The sequence below is a fragment of the Hyperoodon ampullatus genome (assembly GCF_949752795.1).
Source record: "Hyperoodon ampullatus genome assembly, chromosome: 7".
Taxonomy (NCBI): Eukaryota; Metazoa; Chordata; class Mammalia; order Artiodactyla; family Ziphiidae; genus Hyperoodon; species Hyperoodon ampullatus.
In genome coordinates this window covers 8,479,412-8,501,686 of record NC_136920.1, presented here as the reverse complement: position 1 = coordinate 8,501,686, position 22,275 = coordinate 8,479,412, and the positions used below count along the sequence as shown (strand labels likewise).

Here is a 22,275-nt window from a genome sequence, read left to right as displayed (position 1 = left end):
AAACACCTGCAGGGAGGCCATGGTGTGGAGGGCTTCTCCAGAGCCCTGGGGAAATGCACATTCATTCTTTCACTCATTCATTCATCCATGAAAAGTCACCAGCTCCTGCTGGGTGCCCCGCTTAGACTGGGCACCAGGTACCCAGTCCCTGTCCCCAGCAAGCTGGTGGGCCAGCAGGGCTGACCCCCACCTCCCTTCTCCCGGGGAAGCCCCGTCCACACCATCACTGCCCAGCTACGTGTCTGCTCCCCATCAGACCAGGGTGCGCTCCTGAGGACGGAGGCCGAGTCTCGGTGCCCGCTCCTGTGCCCTAGCGCCCCACACAGAGGTGTGTCTTCCTCGGACCGCCTGGGACTTGGGACCCGGGACGGGAGGGGCAGGGCCGAGCCGGCTCCAGGCCACGGAATCCACCCGGCCCCTCACCTGAGCTGCCAGCCGCCGCCCGCACTTCCTCGCTCCGCCCCGCCCCGCCCCTTCCACATTCCTGCCCCGCCGGCCCCGAGGCCGCCGCTCCGATCGCTCCCGGCCCTCCCTCCGCTGCCCCGCGATGAAGGCGGCTCAGGCCGCGGGCGAGGAGGCGCCGCTCGGCGAGCGGTCCGTCAAGGTGGTCCTGGTGGGCGACGGCGGCTGCGGGAAGACGTCGCTGCTGATGGTCTTCGCCGAGGGCGCCTTCCCCGAGGTGAGTGCCGGCCCCTCGGGCGCAGCGGGGCGCCGCGGCCTGGGTGCATCCTTCCCCACCCCGGGAGGGACGTGCGCCCGTTCTGCCTCCCCGCAGAGCGTGGGGTCGAAGGCAGTTCTCACTTTGCCCGCGGGAGTGACATCGCCTGTCAAGTGCCAAGAATGCCACCTACCTGGGGGAGGTGTCCCGGGGACTGACTTAGGCAGCGTGGGGAACGAAGCGGGTCCTAAGAGAGCACTTGGTGGCACAGCATGGCTAAGTGGGACGGACAGCCTTGGCTTCGAATCACGACCTTGCGACTTACAGCTGTGCGCCCTGGGGCAAGCCGCTTACCCTCTCTGTGCCTGTTTCCTTAACTGCGTAATAGGAATAACGGTGGTGCCCACCTCCCAGGGTCGCAGTGATGAGAGAGTTCATACAGGTCAGGGGCTCAGCTCTGAGCTGCAACAGGAGGGACTCACTGAAAAGTGGCCAGCGTTTTTCTTGGGAGACATCGTGTCTTCCCCCAGCTCTTGCCCCTACAGTGGATGTCCCGTGGGCTCAGCCTTGGAGAGTAAGAGCACACCAGCCACTCAGACAGCTGGGTTAGCACCTCAGTCTCCTCCAACAAACTCTGGGGCCCTCAGTACTTTGCTCAGCCTCTGTGAGCCTCCGACCCCTCACTCGACCTCGCCGGGTGGAGAGACCCGAGGGTGGTGGTGAGGTGGAAGGTATGGCTGAGAGACGGCTCCGAGTTGTACCTGGCATGTCCTTGACGCCTGAGCATGTGGACTGTCACTCCTTCACCGACATGCCTACTGCCTGTCCAGGCGGACTCACCGGCACCAGGACAGGGGCTGGACACACCCACCCACCGTGCCCCACTCAGCCCGGTTCCCCTGGGAGTCCATGCATGGGTCTGCTTCCAGCATCACGTCCCCCTGCCTGCTGATCCCAGCCCCCGCCAAAGCCCTGGGGTGGTACAGCACTGGGGATTGGATGGATGCGGGAGGCAGGAGCAGCCGGGCCTGCTAACCCAGAGTCAGCCTTTCTTTCCACTGTGGCAGCATCGAGCCGACTCTTGCTTTGTGGTTTTTGGAGCTGATGACACATCCTTTGGCCAGTCACATTTTTTTTAGCTGGGGGGAGGGATGTGTTTCCAGGCCCCCAGATGCTGCCTGTTGGAACCTAACAATTATGGCAGTGCGGGGAGCACCACAGAGTGCCACAGGGAGGCTAGGCCAGCCGGGGCCCAGGAGTAGTGCTGGGAGGGGTAGCCCCTCACCACCACTGTCCTGGGCTCTGAGACGGCCTTGAGAGTGAGACCCATCCCAATTGCAGAGAGGTTACAGTGCGGAAATGGGCATCTCACAGTTGATGGACAGTGTGTGTTTTTCACAATTTTTAAAAACTTAATTAATTAATTAATTATTATTATTTTTGGCTGCGTTGGGTCTTCATTGCTGCACGCAGGCTTTCTCTAGTTGCAGCGAGTGGGGGCTACTCTTCGTTGCGGTGTGCAGGCTTCTCCTGGCGGTGACTTCTCTTGTTGCGGAGCACAGGCTCTAGGCGCACGGGCTTCAGTAGTTGTGGCTCACAGGCTCTAGAGCGCAGGCTCGGTAGTTGTGGCGCACGGGCTTAGTTGATCCGCGGCATGTGGGATTTTCCTGAAGCAGGGCTTGAACCTGTGTTCCCTGCATTGGCAGGCGGATTCTTAACCACTGCGCCACCAGGGAAGTCCGGGCAGTGCATGGTGAAGGACACTCTGAAGGGAAAGGGAGAACATGCCTGTCACCAGAGGGATGGACCTGCCTTGTCTAGGTTCCTCTCCTGTTCGGGGACCCTGATTTCCTGGGACCTGTCTGCCTCCAGGCACAAGAGACACCTCTCCATTTATTTATTTATTTATCTATCTATCTATTTATTTATTTATTTATCTATTTATTTATTTACCTGGGCACCGCCCGGCTTGCGGGATCTTAGTTCCCCAACCAGGTTTCGAACCCAGGCCCCAGCACAGAAAGCACAGGGTCCTAACCACTGGACCGCCAGGGAATTCCCAAGAGACCTCTTCATTTAAAAGAAACACAAGGTCTGAGAGCTGGCAAGGCCTTCATTTTACAGATGGGAAAACTGAGGCCAGAGAGAAGAGTCTTGCCTCAGGGCACAGGGCCTCACAGTGTCCCCCGGTCTGTGGTCCCCTCACCCAGCCCTGAGCAAGGGAGCAAGGCCTGGGCACCCAAGATGCAGGCGGTCCAGCACGCCCCTTGGTGCAAAGGGCTTGTGTCGTGGCAGAGTTTTGAAAACCTTCTCCCCTGTTGCTCAGACCCCATCTGTAAAAGCTCCCCCTCTTCATTCCTGCACTTGTGTAAAAGCCCGTCCTGGGCTTCCCTGGTGGCACAGTGGTTGAGAGTCCGCCTGCCGATTCAGGGGACATGGGTTCGTGCCCCGGTCCGGGAAGATCCCACATACCGTGGAGCAGCTGGACCCGTGAGCGATGGCCGCTGAGCCTGAGCGTCCGGAGCCTCTGCTCCGCAATGGGAGAGGCCACAATAGTGAGAGGCCCGCGTACCGCAAAAAAAAAAAAAAAAAAAAAAAGCCCGTCCTGCTTGCATTCATCCAGCCTTTGTGGAGAGGGGGTGAGCTCAGGCTCAGCAGGCCTGGGGTGGAGGGGCCTCTGGCCTGGGTGACCTCCCACTTGGGCCAGGCAGGGCAGGTAAGAGAGACAGAAACAGGGGCATCCCGGTTGGACTGTGAAAGGTTGAGAGGCAAAGGAGGGACCCCCAAAAGCTAGGAGCTCCCCAGGGCAGGCAATGAGTCTTTATTAGTTGCTCCCGGGTGTCCAGAATCGGATCCAGAGAGGGTGCTCATGAATGAATGAATGAATGAATGAATGAGTGAGTGAAGGAGCAAACATAGGCTAATGTCATTCCAGGAGGAGGGGACAGCAGGAAGGAAGGCTCAGAAATGGGACAGTCTGGACGAGGACAGAGATAAAAATAACAGTCCCGGCACGTGTAGAGTGCGTATTTTCTACCAGGCCCTGTGCTCAGGGCTCCACATGAAGCGCCTCCTTGAATCCTTTCAGCAACGTGCTGCGCTGGGGGCTTTAATAGACCCACTTTTTAGGCGCGGAGGAGGCCAGGGAGGCTCAGTGCCTTGGGAGGGTGCACAGCTACAGAGTGGCAGCTCTAGGCCTCCACCCACCAGCAGACTCCCCCCAAGAAACTACTCCACTCTGCTCCAAACTACTCCAAAGAGCGGCAGTGCCGCAGGCACTCCGGGGCTCTGGCCTGGGCATTGGGACCACCCGCTTCAGATGCTGCCTTCTCAGCTGCCCCCTTGACCTCCTCTTCCTCAGGGCTACACCCCCACGGCATTCGAGCAGCTCACCGTGAATCTGCACGTGAAGGGCAAACCCGTGCACCTCCAAATCTGGGACACAGCAGGTGGGTGCCAGGCTGGGGGAGGGGCAGAGTGGGAGGAAGGGACCCACTCCCTTCCTTCTGAACCCGGGAGGCAAACCGGTCTCCAGGGAACAGGTGTTGGCCAGGATTAGGGCCCCCGGGAGCCTGAACCCTCCTCGCTTTGGCATCTGTGTCTGCTGCTTCCCCAGCCCAGAGCAGCCCACCATGTCCTGGAGGTGAATTGGAGCTCTTAGCTCTCAAGGGGTGGACTGTTTCTGGCCTCCTGAGCCGTCCACCCTGGCTTTAGCTTCTGTAAGATCTGTTTGAACATGACCTCTGCCCTCTAGCCTCCTGACCTAGCCCACAAGAGGGTTCAGAGTCAAATCTACATCAGAACTCAAAGCTAAACTCCGGGAATCCCAGCAGCCCCCTTACCTTGGTTGGGCTGTGATATCTTTGCCCAGGTCCCGCCTGCCTCTTTCTCCTCATTCTCCATCCCCACCCCAAGTCCAGGGCAAAGCAGGCTTCTGAGTGATGGCCTCAGACATCCCCCACTCCTTCCAGAACAGGGCTCTCTCAGCCGTGGTCTCGCCCAGGCAAGGGCTGGCACGTCCCACAGGCCAGCCAGGGGAACACAGCCCCGAGGGGAACATTCACGTGTTGGATCCTGAGGCACAGCTCTAGGCCCTGATCCAGATCATCCCCGCCCACACCGGCCCCTGGTCTTGGTTGGGGTGGCCTCCCTGATGCTGGGGAGGTGCTGACAATGGGCAGGAAACCTGGAGGGAGTGACCACCCCTCTTCCACCCAGGGCAAGTCGACTACGACCGCCTGCGGCCCCTGTTCTACCCTGACGCCAGCGTCCTGCTCCTCTGCTTTGACGTCACCAGCCCACACAGCTTTGACAACATCTCTAACCGGGTGGGTACAGCGGGTGGGGGGCAGAGAGGCACAGCCCCACAGCCGGGCCCCTCTGCTGCACCCCTCCCCTTGACCCAGCAGACTGTCACAGCTCGGCAGGCCCTGCATGGCATCGGGTCCAGTGCCTTTGGCATAAATAGGGGGAAACTGAGGCCTAGAGAGACTTAGCCAGGGTCCCACAGGGATTTGGTGGCAGGGTCTGGACTGGCCCTCTGACTCCCGGTCCAGTGCTCCTTGTCTGCCCCATACTGCAGACTCAGAACGCTGTGGCTCTTTCTACCGTGACCCTGCCTGAAGATGCTGGGTGACCCAGAGGCCTCTGCATCTCCCCAGCCTGGGCCTGCCCAAGGTCACACGAGCCATCAGTTTCCAGCAGCTCTCGGCCTCCATCAGTGTGACTGCTGGCTCCCAGCGGCCTCCCAGGATGTCCCCCAGTTATCTCAGAGGTTCCCGAGGCTGCACACAGGTGTCAGGGAAACAATCCCTTGAGTTTCTCTGCTCCTACCCAGCAGCCGCAGCCCCGCCCCCACTGCTGCCAGGGCCTCCATGCGCGTGTGAATGGCATGCTCCAGGGTTCCTCAGAGCACAGCCAGTGACATCATTAGTAACCAAAACCACAACGATGATGGCAGCATTTATCGCGGACTTACTGTGTGCCAGGTACTGTTCTAGGCACCAAGGACCAGGCAAGTGGTGGCTGGGACCAGGGTGCCAGCAGAGGCAGTGGTGAGAGGCCAGCAGATATTGAATCTGTTTGGAAGGCAGAACTGAACTGTCAGCGTTCGCAGATGGACTGGACACGGGTGGGAGAGAGACATTTGATCAGAGCACCTGGAAGGTGGACTTGCCATTTCCCAAGATGAGAAGGAGCAAGCTGGGGGCAGGGAGGTGGGCGATGGAGGCCCGTTGGGCATCCCAGTGGAGCGTCAGGCAGGCAGGCAGAAGTCTGAGGCTGCAGTTCCTGGGAGGGGGCAGGGCTGGGCAGATCCATTTAGGAGTTGCTGGTTGGGAAGAGCTGTGGACCGGGCGTGGCGGAGAGGGGGCCTGTCACCTGGAGACCTGGGGTCAACCAGGAGAGCGCGGCCCTGGGGTGAAGCACAGACCAGGTTTCAGAGGAGGGAGTGATCGCTGACGTCAGGGCTCAGGTAGGATGAGGTCTGAGGATTCCCTGTTGCGTTCAGCAAAGTGGAGTCAGGGAGAAGACCCTTTTCAAGGGCAGTTTTGTGGAGGGGAGGATTTGCTGGGACCGCACACTGGCCCCATCTGGCTCCAGAAGCCAGACGGTTTGATGTCAATTTTTCCTGAAACTGAGCAGGTGTGCGCAGCTGGAGATCTAAAGCCTGGATTCCAGGCTCCCAGGTTATAGTCCAGACTGAAATAACCAGGCCCTGCAGCCTCACATTCCAAAGAGCAGCTGACACGGGACAGGAGTGCCCCCTCCAACAGGCAAACAGCTGCTGCAACCATTTTGTGAGCTGCTTTAGTTTTAAAGCCTCACTGATTTCTTTATATATTTTACCCTGTTGGGGAGATGGTCATGGGACCCCTTACCTTGCAGAGGTAGGATTCTAGAGCAGGTGGGAAGCGGGCTCTGGGTTCAACTTCTGCCACTTCCAGTTGTGTGACCAAGGCCAAGTTATATAACGTCTCTGAGCCTCAGTTACTGCATCGGTACAATGGGATTGATGATAGAACTTGCTTCATAGGGACTTGGGGGGTTAATGTGTTCATTACATGTAAAGTCTTAGCCTGGCACAGAGCAGTTCTCCCTAAACTGGCTTTGCTGATTATTGTTGTGGGAGTCTACCTGGAGGGCAGGAGAGCGGCCCACTCCCCTGATGGCTCACACACACCCCCTCCCCACCTCCCTCCCCACAGTGGTACCCGGAGGTGAATCACTTCTGCAAGGAGGTGCCCATCATCGTCGTGGGCTGCAAGACTGACCTGCGCAAGGACAAGTTGCTGGTGAAGAAGCTGCGGAAAAATAGGTTGGAACCTGTGACCTACCACAGGGTAGGAAACCCAGCCCAGGGCACGGGGGTAGGGGTCAGGAGAGGAAACCCCTGGGGTAACGCTGCTCTGGCCCAGCCTCTCAGCAGCGCCAGACATCTGGCACCCGCAGGGTGTGGGTCAGGGTAGGGGTTGTTTTGGAGGCAGTCATGGTCAAGAACTGCCGGGCTTGGAAGTTTCCAGCTGTGGGATGGAGAGTGAGTGAGTGCGGTGCACATCAGATGGTCCTGCCTACCCGCTTCAACAGCCGGGGGGGGACCCCCAGGTCTTCAGTCCACAGGCCCCTCTCTGCAGCATGCCTGGGTCAGGCCGGGAAGTTAATGAGTTGATGCCTCGAGAGGCAGACACCCAGCCGGGAACTGAGGCAGGAAACCCGATGAAGCCATCGATGGGCTTGGTCAGGCCAGGGGACAGGAGCTATGGGTGTCCTAGGAAGAGGCACCTAGGATGGCCAAGGGGGCTGGGGGTTGGCTGGACATGAGGCCCCAGCGGCACCCACCTGACGGCGGCCCCGTCCGCTCTCCCTGTCAGGGCCAGGAGATGGCACGGGCCGTGGGCGCCGTGGCCTACCTCGAGTGCTCAGCTCTGCTCCAGGAGAACGTCCACACCATCTTCCAGGAGGCGGCCAGTGTGGCCCTCAGCAGCCGCCGTCGCAACTTCTGGAGGCGGATTACCCAGAGCTGTTGTTTGGTGACCTGATGGCCTGGGGCGCTCCTTTCCTGACCACACCAGCAGCACAGGGGGGAGCTGGGCGCTGACCTTCTGGCCAGTTGGCTGGGCTGGACCCAGTCCCCAGGCTGTGCCCACCGAACTGTACCTCAAACAGATGGGCACCACTGTGGCTGGGCCCCTGACCCTGGCGCTGGTATCCCTGGACTGGAGAGAAACCCCTCTGAGGCCTGAGGAAAGGGGTTCCCAGGCTCACCAGCCCTGTGGAGGGCTAGGCCTAGAGACCCCTGGAATCACTCCCAGCTCCCAGCCCTGGACTACACATCCTGGAGCGGCCTGTGCAGCCTGGCGCCACCTCGTGGCTCTTCCCGGGGCTGCACCTTCAGGACCCGGTGGTGCTAGGACCCTCCAGCCAGAACTCACACCCTGCCCCGTCCCCCTTCGCCCTGCCCATCCCAGTGGTAACTGTAACACTAAAATGACATCACTTGTCAGTTGCGTCATGCCTCTTGTTTCAAAATGCCTTTACACACACGTTCCGTGGTGGATAAGAGCACACCCCACGTAGGCACTGGATCCAGTGTAACTACCTGGATCCAAACCCGGCTTTATCACTTTAGAACCCTGGGCAGGTTACTGGAACTCTCTGGGCCTCTCGTCTGTGAAATGGGAGCAATCACAGATGACCTCATGGAGCTTTGGGATGAGTAAGAGCATCATGAGACACCTGCGAAGAGCTTAGCAAGTGCCTGGCACACAGTAGGTGCTCACAAAAGGTTCACAAGCGTCACTTTTATTTATGATAAATACAATACACAATATTCTATAGATGTATGTAATATGATTGATAAAATGGATAGTCAGGGTTCTCCAGAATAATAGAGCCAATAGGCTCTATATATACAGAGAGAGATTTTAAGGAATTGGTTCCCGCGATTGTGGAGGCTGGCAAGTCCGAAACCTGTAGGGCAGGCTGGAGGTCGATGTTGCAGTCTTTTTTTAAAAAATATTTATTTATATAGGCTGTGCCGGGTCTTAGTTGCGGCATGCGTGCGGGATCCAGTTTCCCGACCAGGGATCGAACCCGGGCCCCCTACATTGGGAGCACAGAGTCTTACCCACTGGACCACCAGGGAAGTCCCAATGTTGCAGTCTTGAGTCCGAATTCTGCAGGGCAGCAGGCTGGAAATTCAGACAGGGTTTCCGTGTTACTGACTTGAGGCAGAATTCCTTCTTCCTTGGGAAACCTCAGTCTTTTCCTTTAAGGCCTTCAACTGATTGGATGAGGTCCACCCACACAGAACCAGCCACTAACACCCACCCCCTCAGTTTCATTAGGAAACAGCTCCAGGGCTGGGACCACTTCCTCCAGGCGAGGGCTCATGGCTCAGGTTACAGAGCTGAGCTGAGGCAGAGGAAGTGGTGTTAGGGACCTGCTCAGAAAACCCCACCTGGATTACAGGCTCCACTCCAGGGTTTTAATATAAGCTGCTCAGGGGTGGGAAACAACTTCTCCTGGCCTAGATTTCTAGCCTGATTGCTCCTTCCCCAAGCACACCCCATGCCCAGAATGTTCTTCCCTCTTCTCCCCCTTCCTGCCCTCCCCAGCCCAGTGAGCTAAGCCCAGTTCACATATCTCCTCGAATTTCCCAAAATGTGAGTCCCTGGAACCCTTGATAGTTATTTGGCTAGGAAGCTTTTCACACTGACTTCTTGCACCAGACCTGCGCTTCCCTTGAAGTCAGGCTCTTCCTCTCCCTCATCTCTTTGCTCCCAGACCCTAGTTGGGGATGTGGCTTGGCCTCTTGGCATTGCAGAGAGGCAGAGTGTTCCATCTCTCGAGTCAGTAGCAGATCTGGGTTCGAATCCTAGTCCTGCCATTTTCCAGAGCCATGTGACTTTATGAGAGTTACACTCTTTGAGCCTCAACATGCCATCTGGCAAATGTAGGTAATCATGCCCGTCCTAGAGCGTTGCTGTGAGGGTAAAGTGACAAACTGCTTGTCAGGTGCCTAGCACAGTGCCAGGAATGAAGGAGGTGTGCAGGAAACACGGGCTGGATTGCATGGAGTAGAGTTGTACTGGACGGGGTATCCTATACGGGAGGGCAAGGTACTGAACCAGATGTCAGGAGACCCGGGCGCTGGCTCAGACTCCTTCCCTGAGACAACCAGGGACTCCGCCATCCGTGCCTTCAACAGCCTGGTGTCCAAGGAGCTCCCTGGTGTGCCCCAAACACCATGACAAGAACTAGGGGTATTATACAGGGAACCCCCAGTGTGTGCCCTCAAAGCCAGGTCTGTTTGCAATGCCACAGAGGAGGGGTCCTAACACCAGCATGCAGGGGTGGTTGGGGAGCTACCAGGAGAGAAAAGGCACTTCTCTGAAAAGAGAGACAGCCCAGTGAGCCTGGGGGGTAATGAGTGCCCCTGAGAGTCTGTCCAATGTTGTGTGAGGTTTTGCCAGGCAGGCAAGACAAGAGGCTCAGGCCAAGGAGGGCTGAGAGTATTAACTAGAAGGTGATGGAGTGATGGGCTTGGTCCTGGAGAGTGTCAGTCTACTCACCTGATAAACAGGAGGAACAAATTCTGCCTTGTTGCCTCTTATCTCTCAGCAGTGTTAAGAATATCAAGAATGAGATGATTAGATAGAGAAATAAATAGGTGTGATGGCCAGATTTAAATGTTGGGACTTCCCAGGAATTCCCTGGTGGTCCAGTGGTTAGGACCCAGTGCTTTCACTGCCTTGGCCCCAGGTTTACTGGTCAGGGAACTAAGATCCCACAAGCCGCGCAGCACAGCCAAAAAGAAAAAAAATTTAAATGTCAACTTGATGAGGCTACAGTGCCCAGTTGTTTGGTCAAATGCCAGTTGAGATGTTGTGAAGGTATTTTTTTGATATGATTACCTTTTTAAAAAGATATTTATTTATTTGGCTGCACCGGGTCTTAGTTGCAGCTTGCCAGCTCCTTAGTTGCAGCACGTGGCCTCCTTAGTTGTGGCATGTGAACTCTTAGTTGCAGCATGCACGTGGGATCTAGTTCCCTGACCACGGATTGAACCTGGGCCCCCTGCATTGGGAACGCAGAGTCTTATCCACTGTGCCACCCGGGAAGTCCCGATTACTTTTATTTTTATTTAGTTAAAATAAAATAAATATGGCTGCGTTGGGTCTTTGTTGCTGCACGTGGGCTTTCTCTAGTTGCTGGGAGTGGGGGCTACTCTTCTTTGCAGTACGTCGGCTTCTCCTTGCGGTGGCTCTCCCGCTGCGGAGCAGGGGCTCCAGGTGTGCAGGCCTCAGCAGTTGTGGCACACGGGATCCAGAGCGCAGGCTCAGCAGTTGTGGAGCACGGGCCCAGTTGCTCCGCAGCATGTGGGATCCTCCTGGACCAGGGCTCAAACCTGTGTCCCCTGCATTGGCAGGCGGACTCCTAACCACTGTGCCACCAGGGAAGCCCCCAATTACTTTTAAATTTGTAGCCTTTGAGTAAAGCAGATTACTTTGTATAATGTGTGTGGGCCTCATCCAATGAGGTGAATGCCTTCAAACACTGCACTGAGGTTTCCGGAAGAAGAGGGTCACGTGGCCAGAGGTAGGACTGAAGTTCAACTCTGGCCATCGCTGCACTTCACCCAGGACACAGTTTGGGAGGTCAAGGTCTGGGAACAACTGCTCTCTGTGAGCAGCGGGGAAGCAGGATGGGGGTCAAGGAGGTGGAAGGATCCACAGGTGTGAGAGGTGGAGAAGGGGGGTTTCTGGGGCCACTGCACAGAGGGGGAAGTGGGCAGGGGCCTGCTCTGATGGGGGCCACTGGAGGGGAGAGTGCCTGCAGGGGAGCAGTTGAGGCAGGAACTCACACCTTTACTTTCTCTCCAGCCACACCTCCCCCCACCCCCCACCCTTGGCTGCTCTCTTTTACATTCTTGGAGAGCTCATCAACTTTTTTTTTTTTGGTGGGGTGTGGGTACACGGGCCTCTCACTGCTGTGGCTTCTCCCGTTGCGGAGCACAGGCTCCGGACGCGCAGGCTCAGCAGCCATGGCTCACGGGCCCAGCCGCTCTGCGGCATGTGGGATCCTCCCGGACCGGGGCACGAAACCGCGTCCCCTGCACCGGCAGGTGGACTCTCAACCACTGCGCCACCAGGGAAGCCCGCTCATCAACTTTTGATGTGATCCTGTCTCCCACTGAATCGCCAGCTCCTTGAGAGCACGGACTGGGTTTGTTGGAATCCCCTGTGCCTCAAACAGTGCCTCGCATGGAAGAAGCACTAAAGAAATACGTGATGAACAAATGGACGAGTGCCGCGAGGCAATGCCCCACTTCAGGCTGTCAGCCGCTCCTGCCTGGACCACCTCAAAAGTCTCCCAGCCTCCAGGCTCTTGGCCTCCTTCATCCTCCTCACCATCAGCAGTCTTCCAAAGCACAGATCCGGTCACATCACCTTGAGCCTTCTGCAGCCCCCCTGTCCAGAGGAGGTCTAACTTCGCCAGGTGGAGACCTGGGAGGTCTCTCACATCTGGCTGAAGCCCACCTTATGCCTAAGACACCTGACACTCCAGCCACACCCAGGGTAGCTGGACCAGCCTCGAGGTCTCTGCTCTGCCTCTTTCCCCACCTCGGCCTGCCCTTCCACCCAGTCACCGCTTGTTCAAACCCCTCTCCACCCCCAGATCCTTCGGGGCCCAGCTCAGACACCACCTTGTCCAGGAAGCCTGTGGCTCTGCTGGCTTCCTCACTCCTACGTCACCACACACACACACGAACTCGCCTGCACACCAGAGCATTTACTGTCTTTGCGTGGGCCCCTTGGCTAAGGAACTGGACCTTTGTTCCCGTGCTGTGGGAAAGGCCAGTTTGGATTCCTTAAGATGACACGTCTGGTGACGAGACCAGGCAGGCTGGCTAGGAGGGCAGAGGAGGGAGCAGGAGACCAGTTGGGCAGCTGCAGACACCCAGACATGAGAAACAGGCCACCACAAGTCAAGGCCGGGTGACTTCTGGGCTGGGAAGCGGTGGCTGCAGAGAGGGTGGACTGCGTGTGGGAAGGGTGGGGACGCTGAGAGTGAGGGAAGAATGCAGGCCTCACCCCTGCGTGCGTGAGAAGGCGAACCCCTTCCCGAGACACCTGCTCTGGGTGGCTGGTTTCCAGCTTCAGGCCCCCAGCCATCCCGGTCACCACACAGCTGTCCCAGGTGTCACGGGAGGGTAGGGTGAGTGCCAGCACTTGGAGATGCCCAGCTGAGGAGCCAGGGCGGTTATTATGGGTTGTTGTTCTCCTCCTCACCCGCCAAGCCCCGCTTTCAGTTCCTCCCAACCGGCCTGGCAGGGCGGCATGGCCAGACGAGTGGGAGCCTGGGGAAGGTGCAGCCCGGAGGCCAGCTGGAGCCAAGAGCCACAAACCAGTGTCTTCATTTCTTCACACCGCCTCCGCGCAGCCTTGGGGGTGTCTGCCAGGAAGGCAAGGGGTAGGGGAGGGGACCCCAAGTCATCTTCCCCAGGACAGGCCACTCCCTGGCATCCTTGGGCAGGGAGGGTGGGGCACACTATCTGTGAGTCACGAAGCTTTCCTCTCCCCTCTGCACCCTGGGCAGACAGCACCCTGGGCCCCGCATCTGGGTGTGGGAAGGGGTGGGTGGCTGACGGATCACCCACTTCAGGCCACCCTGTTTGCTCTCTCCCGCCTTTTGCTCTTGGGGACCCTTCCTTTGGAGGATGAGAACTCACAGCTTCCAGGAAGTCATCCCGAAGCCACTAGCTAGGGATCCAACAGAGCCTGAGACCAGAGGGGCAGAGAGATCCAAAACAGAGTGGAATACCTGACCACCCACCCTACCCAGAGCTTGATCTCCAAGCTAAATGCTTCTGATACGTAGGCCAGATTATGGAAAGCAGGGGATTTTCCTAGTTTCAAATCCTGGTTCTGCAATTTACCAGCTCTGTGACTTTGGAGGAGTCACTAGGGTCCTCTTTGTGTCAGTTTCCTTATCTGTAAAATGAGGGAAAGAGTAGGACCTACCTCCCAGTGTTGGATTCAATGAGTTAATGCAAATAGGGCTTATTCAGTCCGTAGTCAGTGTTAACTAGAGTTATTAACTATGAAGTGAGGGTTATTTGCTATGCAACATTCTTGCAGGGGCTGCAAAGCAGAGGCAAGCGTGAAAGTGTTTCCCAGGTGTTGTTCCCCTCTTCCCAATCTGGATCCCAGGCCTGAGAGGGAGCATAGACCCTCCTGATGACAAGGATGGGCAGCCTCAGAGGGGCGTGGACATGGAGTACGAGGCGGATGGCTTTCTGCAAGGCTGGCTGAACCCTCTGAGGGGAGCTGGGAGGATAGGTTGGAATTTCCTCCAGGGCTCATGTTTGCTGAGGGGACACCAAGCCTGGTCCAGGGCGGAGCGCAGGGGTGGAGGAGTGAGCAAGGATGTGGTCCTTGCCTTCCCAGCCCCCACCCTGTGTGGGAGCTCCAATGTGGACACAACCAGTGGGGGAGGGCAGTGTCTGATGTTCACTAAGCAGCTCGCTACTGCCACTGAGATAAACGGGAAGGAACCTGGAGATTCCAGGGGGGTGGGGGAGTCAATGAACGAAAGACGCATCGAGCTCACCCCTCACACCCAGGCATCTGAGACAGAGTTGTTCTAGGACTCCCGCTCCTGTCTGCCCACCAGAGCAGCATCACAAAGTCCTGTCTGGCCACGCGCTGTACGTGACATTCTGCACATCCTACCCCATTCAGCCCTCACCATCCCCACACTTTACAGCTGAGGAAGCAGTTTCAGAAAGCCGAAGAGTGGGACCAAAAGCAGTGAGTGGCAGAGCCGGGCACTTGGACACGGGACAGGACAGGACGGGACTCCCAGCCCCAGCTCCTGACCGCCCCTGGGCACTGGCCAGGCGGCTGGACCTCGACCAGCAGAGGGCAGCAGGGCCCAAGGAGAGGAGACTTTCCCCAGCACGGGGAGGCTGGCCAGCTGTGGAGAGCGACCTCATCGCTCCTGCCTGGGGACACACTGCTCCCACCAGCCACCACCCACTGAGCCCGACCCATCCCAACATTTTACTGAAGAAAAGATAAGCTCAGAGTGGTCAAAGTGAGTCGACCATTTGGCCAGTCTGAGCAGACCTAGAATGAAAATTATGCTGTCCCGAGTCTGTCATGGTTCTAGGGTCAGAATCTAGGGTTCGAATCTCGATCCCGCACTCACCACCTCACAGGATCATAGTCGAGTGCGTGGTCCAGAGTGAGACCAAAGGAGACAGCTCGGCAAAGAGTTTTCCACGGGGCCATGTAACCAAGCCTCATCTAAGTTCCTCTGTGCTACACCTGGGGAGGCAGCTTGGGACTGAGGGGTCTCGGTCCCTGCCCTCCTCTCCCCTGATCCCAGCCCAGAATTTGTAACATAGTTCAGGAGATGATCAAAATACTTCAGAATGTCAAGGAACCCCAAGGTGGGGGGACTTCCCTGGTGGTCCAGGTGTTAAGACTCCACGCTCCCAACACAGGGGGCCCGTATTCGATCCCTGGTCAGGGAACTAGATCCCACATGCTGCAACTGAAAAAGATCCCACATGCTGCAACGAAGATCCAGCATGCGGCAATGAAGATCCCATACAGCCAAATAAATACATTAAAAAAATTAAAAAAAAAAAGGAACCCCAAGGGAGTGCTGCCAGAAAGTAAGGTGCTATGAGCCAGCACCTGGGGGCACACCCTGCAGGCTGTGGCCAGAACCTGGAGGGCTGGCAGGAGGAGGAGGGAAGGGAAGAAGTGGGGGCATCTGGAGAACCCTGGGGTCCTTCTTGCTGGAGAACCAGCCCACAAGGAGATCCAGACCCTGTGATGGGGGCGGGAGGGTGCTGGGAAAAGTTAGCGGAGTTGTGGACCCCCTTTTCCCTGTCCTGCCACAAGCTGAAGGCGCTGAGTCATGTGACAAAGGGCTGCTGCCACTGCACCAGGAGGTGACAGCCTTCAGGGCTTCTCTCTGGCCCAACCCTGCCACTTTAGACACCCAGGGCTCTCCAACTCTTTTCCTGCTTCCTGGCATCTCTTCCCAAATGAGCTCTACTGTTTGTTGCAGCTGTTGCATTTGTTCGGTTGCCCGTTCATACATTCAATAATTATTTATTGAGCAGTTACTATAAAATCCCCACTTTGCAGCTTAGTACCTGGACCCTCTCTGGTTTCTTGGTCTTCTGTGGAGCCTTGTGGGGAAGCAGCACCCCTTCCTCTATGGAAGCCGAACCGCCCACTGGACGCTCACTCTCTCCTGACTCTGGCAGGTAGGACATCATCAGTATCAAGTCACCTGCTAGCCCCCTCACTTAGGACTTTGAATCTGGGCAAGAGACAAAAAGCGATGTTTAAATTTGTTCCACTGACACTGGTGATATTTCTTTTTCTTTAACAAGTATATGGAGCTTACTACATGCCAGACCCATTCAATCCTTATAACCACCCTACAACGTAGGCATAGTTAGCAGAAGCCTCATTTTACAGATCAGGAAACTGAGGGGCAGAGAGATTAAGAAATTTGTCCAAGGTCTCAAGCTAGCAAATGACAAGTTTAATTTGAACCCAGGCTGGATGCCTGCATTTTGCAGGCAATGGGTAGGGGTGGTGGGCCCAGAGGCAGCAGCCAGTGGCTGTAATCTGAGTGGTGGAGACCTGCTCCCTGGCCCTCTTACTGACTCAGAGAGTGATCAGACAGCCTTTCCATAAGGCTCTTTCCTGCTGAAATTAACCAGTCCCTTCTGATGTTCCCAGCTTCTGAAAAGCTCTAAGTGGTTGAGATCCCATATTAAGGAAAAATTGGAAAACAAAAAAAAACTAGGATTTGAATAACTCTCAATTTCATAGTCACCCAACTATTTATTTATTTATTTATTTATTTTTGGCTGCGTTGGGTCTTCATTGCTGCACTCGGGTTTTCTCTAGTTGCGGCGAGCAGGGGCTACTCTTCGTTGCGGTACGCAGGCTTCTCATTGCAGTGGCTTCTCTTGTTGTAGAGCACGGGCTCTAGGCATGCTGGCTTCAGTAGTTGTGGGACGTGGGCTCAGCAGTCGTGTTCGCAGGCTCTAGAGCGCAGTCTCAGTAGGTGTGGCGCATGGGCTTAGTTGCTCCATGGCATGTGGGATCTTCCTGGACCAGGGCTTGAACCCGTGTCCACTGCATTGACAGGTGGATTCTTAACCACTGCACCCCAAGGAAGTCCCAATAATTGCGTATTTTCTTTTCCTCTTTTTTTCTATGAAAAATAATTTTGCGTAGCTGTAATCACACTGTCACACAATTTTGAATGCTGTCTTTTTCACTGAATGTTTTAGCCTAAACTATTCCTATATTCCAAACAACTTGTGAATGTCATTCAATTTTTTTGAATAATTTTAGATTTAAAGAAGAATTACAAAAATAGTACATAGAGTCCCCATATACCTTTCACCTGGCTTCCCCTAATGTTAACATTCATTTATCAAAACTAAGAAATTAACTTTAACACTATTAATTAAACTCCAGACTTTATTCAGGTTTTACCAGTTTTTTCACTAATGTCCTCTTTCCGTTCCAAGATCCAATCCAGGATACCACGGTGCATTTAAGTGACTATCATTCTGAGTGGCCACATATTATTTCATCTAGTGAATATTCTAAAGTTTTAAATCTTTATTTATTATGCCTGTTGTAAATTTATTTGCATTGTTTCTAGTTTTTCTGCAACTAAGAAAGCTTTCTTGACAACAAATGCTATTTAAGTAGTAGCCCTGCGGATCAGCAGTATCTATTAATCAATCAAAGGCACTGGATCACTCCCCACACACCCATGCACACATCCCAGTGCACTAATAAGGAAGCAGAGGTTAGCAGCCCCGCCCAAGGTCACAGGGTGCTGGCAGGACACAGGTCTTCCTGCAGGACTGGAGTGACTGTCCTCAAATTGAAATTCTGTTCCATCAAAGTGCTAGCGAGGCTTTTATTCAGAACTGTTAAAGGGCACCCAGGAATCAGTAAACTAGAGGAGAAAGGTTTTTGAGAAGGAAAAACTCGTTCTGGATTCTTCCATGACACTCTTGGCTTCAGATACATTGATTTATTGTCAGATCAAGATCAGTATACAGTGGCTAACTCAGTGAGTGGTGCCTGGGCTTCCTCTTCTGTAAGGGGGTAATGAGAATACCACTTCCCCGTGATGTACCATGCTCACAGGTTGGAAGGTCCAACCTGTGTATGGGACGACTTAACATAACTCCCGGCCTAGTGAGAGCCCAGCAGATGAGAGCCCAGTGGGTGTTCTAGGGAGGCCATTCTGTCATTAGTGACAGCCTGCAGCCCAAGGGTCAGCCCGGAGGACAGTTTTGCTGTACAGCTTATAGCAGCTACTGAAGGGTCTTTGAGGGCAAGGGGTTGCTGCCCCTCATCTCCCATCACTCCAGTCATGCAGGACTGTTTGGGCTCATCTCAAGCACCCCCTCTGATGGGGCCATAATCTACCAGCTCCCTAGTGCTCCACAACCCTAGCAAGTACCTAAGGGTGCTCTTAACAGAGAAGCAGGAAGTGCAAGGCTTCCTGGGATTCAAACCCCCAGGAAGTCCATGATCTCAAGCAGCAGATCTGCACCACGCAGACCACCTTCCCGCCCCCAGCAGCCTCCCTGAGGCTCTCCGAGCCCACTGAGCGCCCCGCCCCTCGACTTCTTAGCTCTGATGCCAGGCCCAGTGCTCACTACCCAACAGAGAGACAAAGGAAGCTCTCGGGGCCAGCAAAGCAGGTGCACCACAGAAGAAAAAGACAGACGGAAGGAAGGAAACAGGGAAGGAAGGGATGGAGGGAGAGAAAAGTAACAATTTTGGAAATAACTGTATTTTTATACCAAACATTAATCAAAGCACTTTACCTCTGTGATCTTCCTACCCAAAACCCGTTACCCCTACTTAATCATGAGAAAACCCACCATTGACAGATATTCTATAAGCTACCTGACAGGTCCTCCTCAAAACTGTCAAGGTCATCAAAAACGAGGAAAGTTTGAGAAACGGTAGCACAGAGGAGCCTAAGAAGATATGAAAACTGGGAATTCCCTGGCAGTCCAGTGGTTAGGAGTCGGCACTTTCACTGCTGAGAGCCCAGGTTCAATCCCTGGTCAGGGAACTAAGATCCCACAACAGGCCACATGGCGTGGAAAGAAAGAAAGAAAGGGAGGGAGGAAGGGAGGAAGGGAGGGAGGAAGGGAGGAAGGAAGGAAGGGAGGGAGGGAGGGAGGGAGGAAGGGAGGGAGGGAGGAAGGAAGGGAGGGAGGGAGGGAGGAAGGGCGGGAGGGAGGGAGGGAGGAAGGAAGGAAGGGGAGGGAGGGAGGGAGGAAGAAAGGGAGGGAGGGAGGGAGGAAGGGCGGGAGGGAGGGAGGGAGGAAGGAAGGAAGGGGAGGGAGGGAGGGAGGAAGAAAGGGAGGGAGGGAGGGAGGAAGGGAGGAAGGAAGGAAGGGAGGGAGGGAGGAAGGGAGGGAGGGAGGGAGGGAGGGAGGAAGGACGGAAGGGAGGGAGGAAGGGAGGAAGGGAGGAAGGGAGGGAGGAAGGAAGGAAGGAAGGGAGGGAGGAAGGGAGGAAGGGAGGGAGGAAGGGAGGAAGGAAGGAAGGGAGGGAGGGAGGAAGGAAGGGAGGGAGGGAGGAAGGGAGGAAGGGAGGGAGGGAGGGAGGGAGGGAGGGAGGAAGGAAGGGCGGGAGGGAGGGAGGGAGGAAGGAAGGAAGGGGAGGGAGGGAGGGAGGGAGGAAGGGAGGGAGGGAGGGAGGGAGGGAGGGAGGAAGGAAGGGAGGGAGGGAGGAAGGGAGGAAGGGAGGGAGGGAGGGAGGGAGGGAGGGAGGAAGGAAGGGCGGGAGGGAGGGAGGAAGGAAGGAAGGAAGGGGAGGGAGGGAGGAAGGGAGGGAGGGAGGGAGGGAGGGAGGGAGGGAGGGAGGAAGGGAGGGAGGGAGGGAGGAAGAAAGGAAGGAAGGAAGGAAGGGAGGGAGGGAGGGAGGAAGGAAGGGAAGAAAACCAAATGGGTGGTGTCCTGGATGGGACCCTGGGACAGAAAAGACATTAGGTAAAAACTAAGGAAATCTGCTGATACTAATATATCAATGTTGCTTCCTTACTTGTAAAAAATGTACCTTATTGTCCAGGCAAATATAAGGTGCTAATTGGGGAAAACTGGGTGCAGGGGTATATGAATTTCTCTGTACTATTTTCTCACTTTTTCTGTGTATCTAAAACTTCTAGGGAGGTTTTTTTGTTTTGGCCGCTCCGAGCGGCTTGCGGGATCTTAGTTCCCCGAGCCGGGATTGAACCCGGGCCCCAGCACTGGAAGCACCAAGTCCTTACAGCTGGACCACCAGGGAATTCCACGTAAATCTAAAACTTTTAAACTAAAAAGGTTATTTAACAATTAGTCAAAATAGTCACCCGGAGAAATCTTCTTTGGAGTTGGATGGCTGTCCTGCTAACTATGCCAGGGTGGGGCCCCAGGTTCTTTCAGCTGAGCGCCTCTAAAGACCCTAATTATCAGGGCCTGAGCAACAGCCTCACCAACCTCGACGGCAAAATGGCTGAGGGCAGGTCCCAGAGACTTAGTGACACCCCCTCGTGGGCTCCCTCGGTGCAGACAGTGTTCATTAAATGAATGTGGACTGCCTAAGGCCTGAACTGCTCTACTTCCAGGCAAGACAAATAAGATGGGTGCAATTCACACCTACTTGTGAAATTCAAGTTCTCACCTGGAGCAGAGACCCAAATGAAGCGGCAAGACCTCCTGAAGCTTAAACAAACAGAAGCTGGCGGCTGACAGTAGAGATGTTAACAGCCCCTGATGGGTTTGCTCACACGTTTTCACTCTCACTGTGTCCGTCCTGTCTGCCCTGCCAAGGCCAAGTTCCCTTAGCCCTGGAGCCGGGGGAAGTCACTTACCAACAGTCAATTATCCAAACACAGTTTCAAATCACATCTAAATACTTTGTCCTCACAAGGGGGGCACAGCCCCGCCCCTGGGCTGACAACCTGCCTGAGTGACCCTGGTTTTGAGGGTCCATAACACCCACCCACCACTCCCAGGGTCTCTGGGCTTCAGGCAGAGCTGCTCCCAGGGCCTCTCTCAGCTCACTGACCCCTCTTCCCACCCCACAACCAGCCTCATCAACAGAAAGGATTAGGCAGGTATTAAAAACCTGCCAGGGCAGTGCAGAAGTGGCAGGGCTCCTGTCAGGGAGGCCAGGGCACCTGCTGGGGCACAAGGCACAGCTGTCCACTGGCCAGAAGACGCCCTGGTCCCCTGAACCCACCTGGCCAGAGCCTCCCTATACCTCTGGCCAAAATTCTATCCAGTCCAGCCTTACAGGGCAGGGGTCTGCGGCCACCTGTGCATGAGGCCGGGCCCTGGAATGGAGGTCATGGTGGAGGTGAGAGTAGAATGTCAGGCTAAGCCAGGCAGAGTGGGGGGAACCCTGGAGAATTTCTGCAGCTGAGCTGAGGGTGGAGCAGGGCAAAGTGAGAACCAAAGGCGGGATGGGCCTGCAGACCCACCTAGACAGAGGATGCTCAAGCACGCGTTCAGGTTGACAGCTAGTCAGGCCAGGACAGAGAGCCTTCACCTAAGGGCAAAGGCCCAGTTTGTTCCCCCACCCCAGCTCCCTTCCCCCAAAGCTGCTCTGTCCAGTTCCCACCAAGTGCACACCTGACACCTAGGACATCAAGGTCACCCAGAGCTGTGGACAAGACCCAGGCCAAATCTCCCCTTTGGAGGGACCCTGTCCACACAGCCGTGTACCCCACTTTTTAGAAGAGTCTCCTGCTCCAGTCACAGAAGCTGCCGGAGGCTTGCAGACAAGCCTGCCTTCCTTGCCCCACCTCCTTCCTCTCCTCCCCGAGAAGACAGCTTCCGCCCCAGTCCCCCAACTGCAGGGGGAGGCTGCTGGAATCCAAGGGGGACTGGAGGCAGTGTGTCCGTGGGTTGGGTGTGGAGCAGCCTTCTCACGGCCGGGCCACCCTCTGCTACCTGCCCCTCAGCTGCAGCCCCTGCAAACCCAGGGCCCATCCGTGGCACAATCGCTGAAGAAGTTAAAGGCACCTAGGCCCCTGGCTGGGCTCTCACTCTCTCGCTCTCTCTCTCAGAAGGAAGCAGAACTTCAATCTAACAACCTTGCCTCATGCCTACCCTGGAGAACCTTGAGATGAAAGCAAGCTTGAGCTGGGTGGTCCAAAGTATCTCCAGAAGAGCATCCCGTGAGGTTCAGCTCTTTTTATCCGGTGCATCACCCCAGCACCCAAAGAGCCACAGCATCGCCCCAGGCACAGCTAAGCAGCCAAGGCCCAGGGCTTTGTCCCAGGGATTGATGTCCTCAGACTTGTCACAAGCCCATGAGCTCCCAGGCCCCGGCTGGGCCCCGGAGAGCACATTGCTGCCGGCCCGTTGCCCGAAACTCGACGTCCTCATGCCCAACATTGATCAAAGAGGACAGTAGACCTCTGGGTGGTGGGGCATGGGGCATTTTCCAACTGAAAACTGCAGCACACATGTGTTAACTGCAATCTGCTGAACCTTGCGCGGAGAGAGGAGTGGGCAGAGAGGTGTGCAGCTGTGACGGCTGGGC

The 22,275-nt window shown here is 55.9% G+C and overlaps 1 protein-coding gene across 3 annotated transcripts; it reads left to right on the top strand.

Annotated features, from left to right (window-relative positions):
• Positions 1-547: 547 nt before the first annotated feature.
• On the top strand, positions 548-8,145 carry RHOD (ras homolog family member D; the record flags this gene model as incomplete). Of its 3 annotated transcripts, none has more annotated exons than XM_079709529.1 (5): positions 548-679; positions 4,020-4,107; positions 4,877-4,986; positions 6,865-6,974; positions 7,528-8,145. In XM_079709529.1, 5 exons carry the CDS (start codon positions 548-550, stop codon positions 7,688-7,690), a joined length of 603 nt encoding a protein of 200 aa, XP_079565655.1. In that variant the 3' UTR covers positions 7,691-8,145. The 3 variants fall into 3 exon arrangements, with proteins under 3 accessions (XP_079565655.1, XP_079565654.1, XP_079565656.1); XM_079709528.1 differs by having other exon boundaries at positions 6,865-6,999; XM_079709530.1 differs by lacking the exon at positions 548-679 and adding an exon at positions 2,627-3,680 and having other exon boundaries at positions 6,865-6,999.
• Between the last annotated feature and the right edge of the window lie 14,130 nt (positions 8,146-22,275).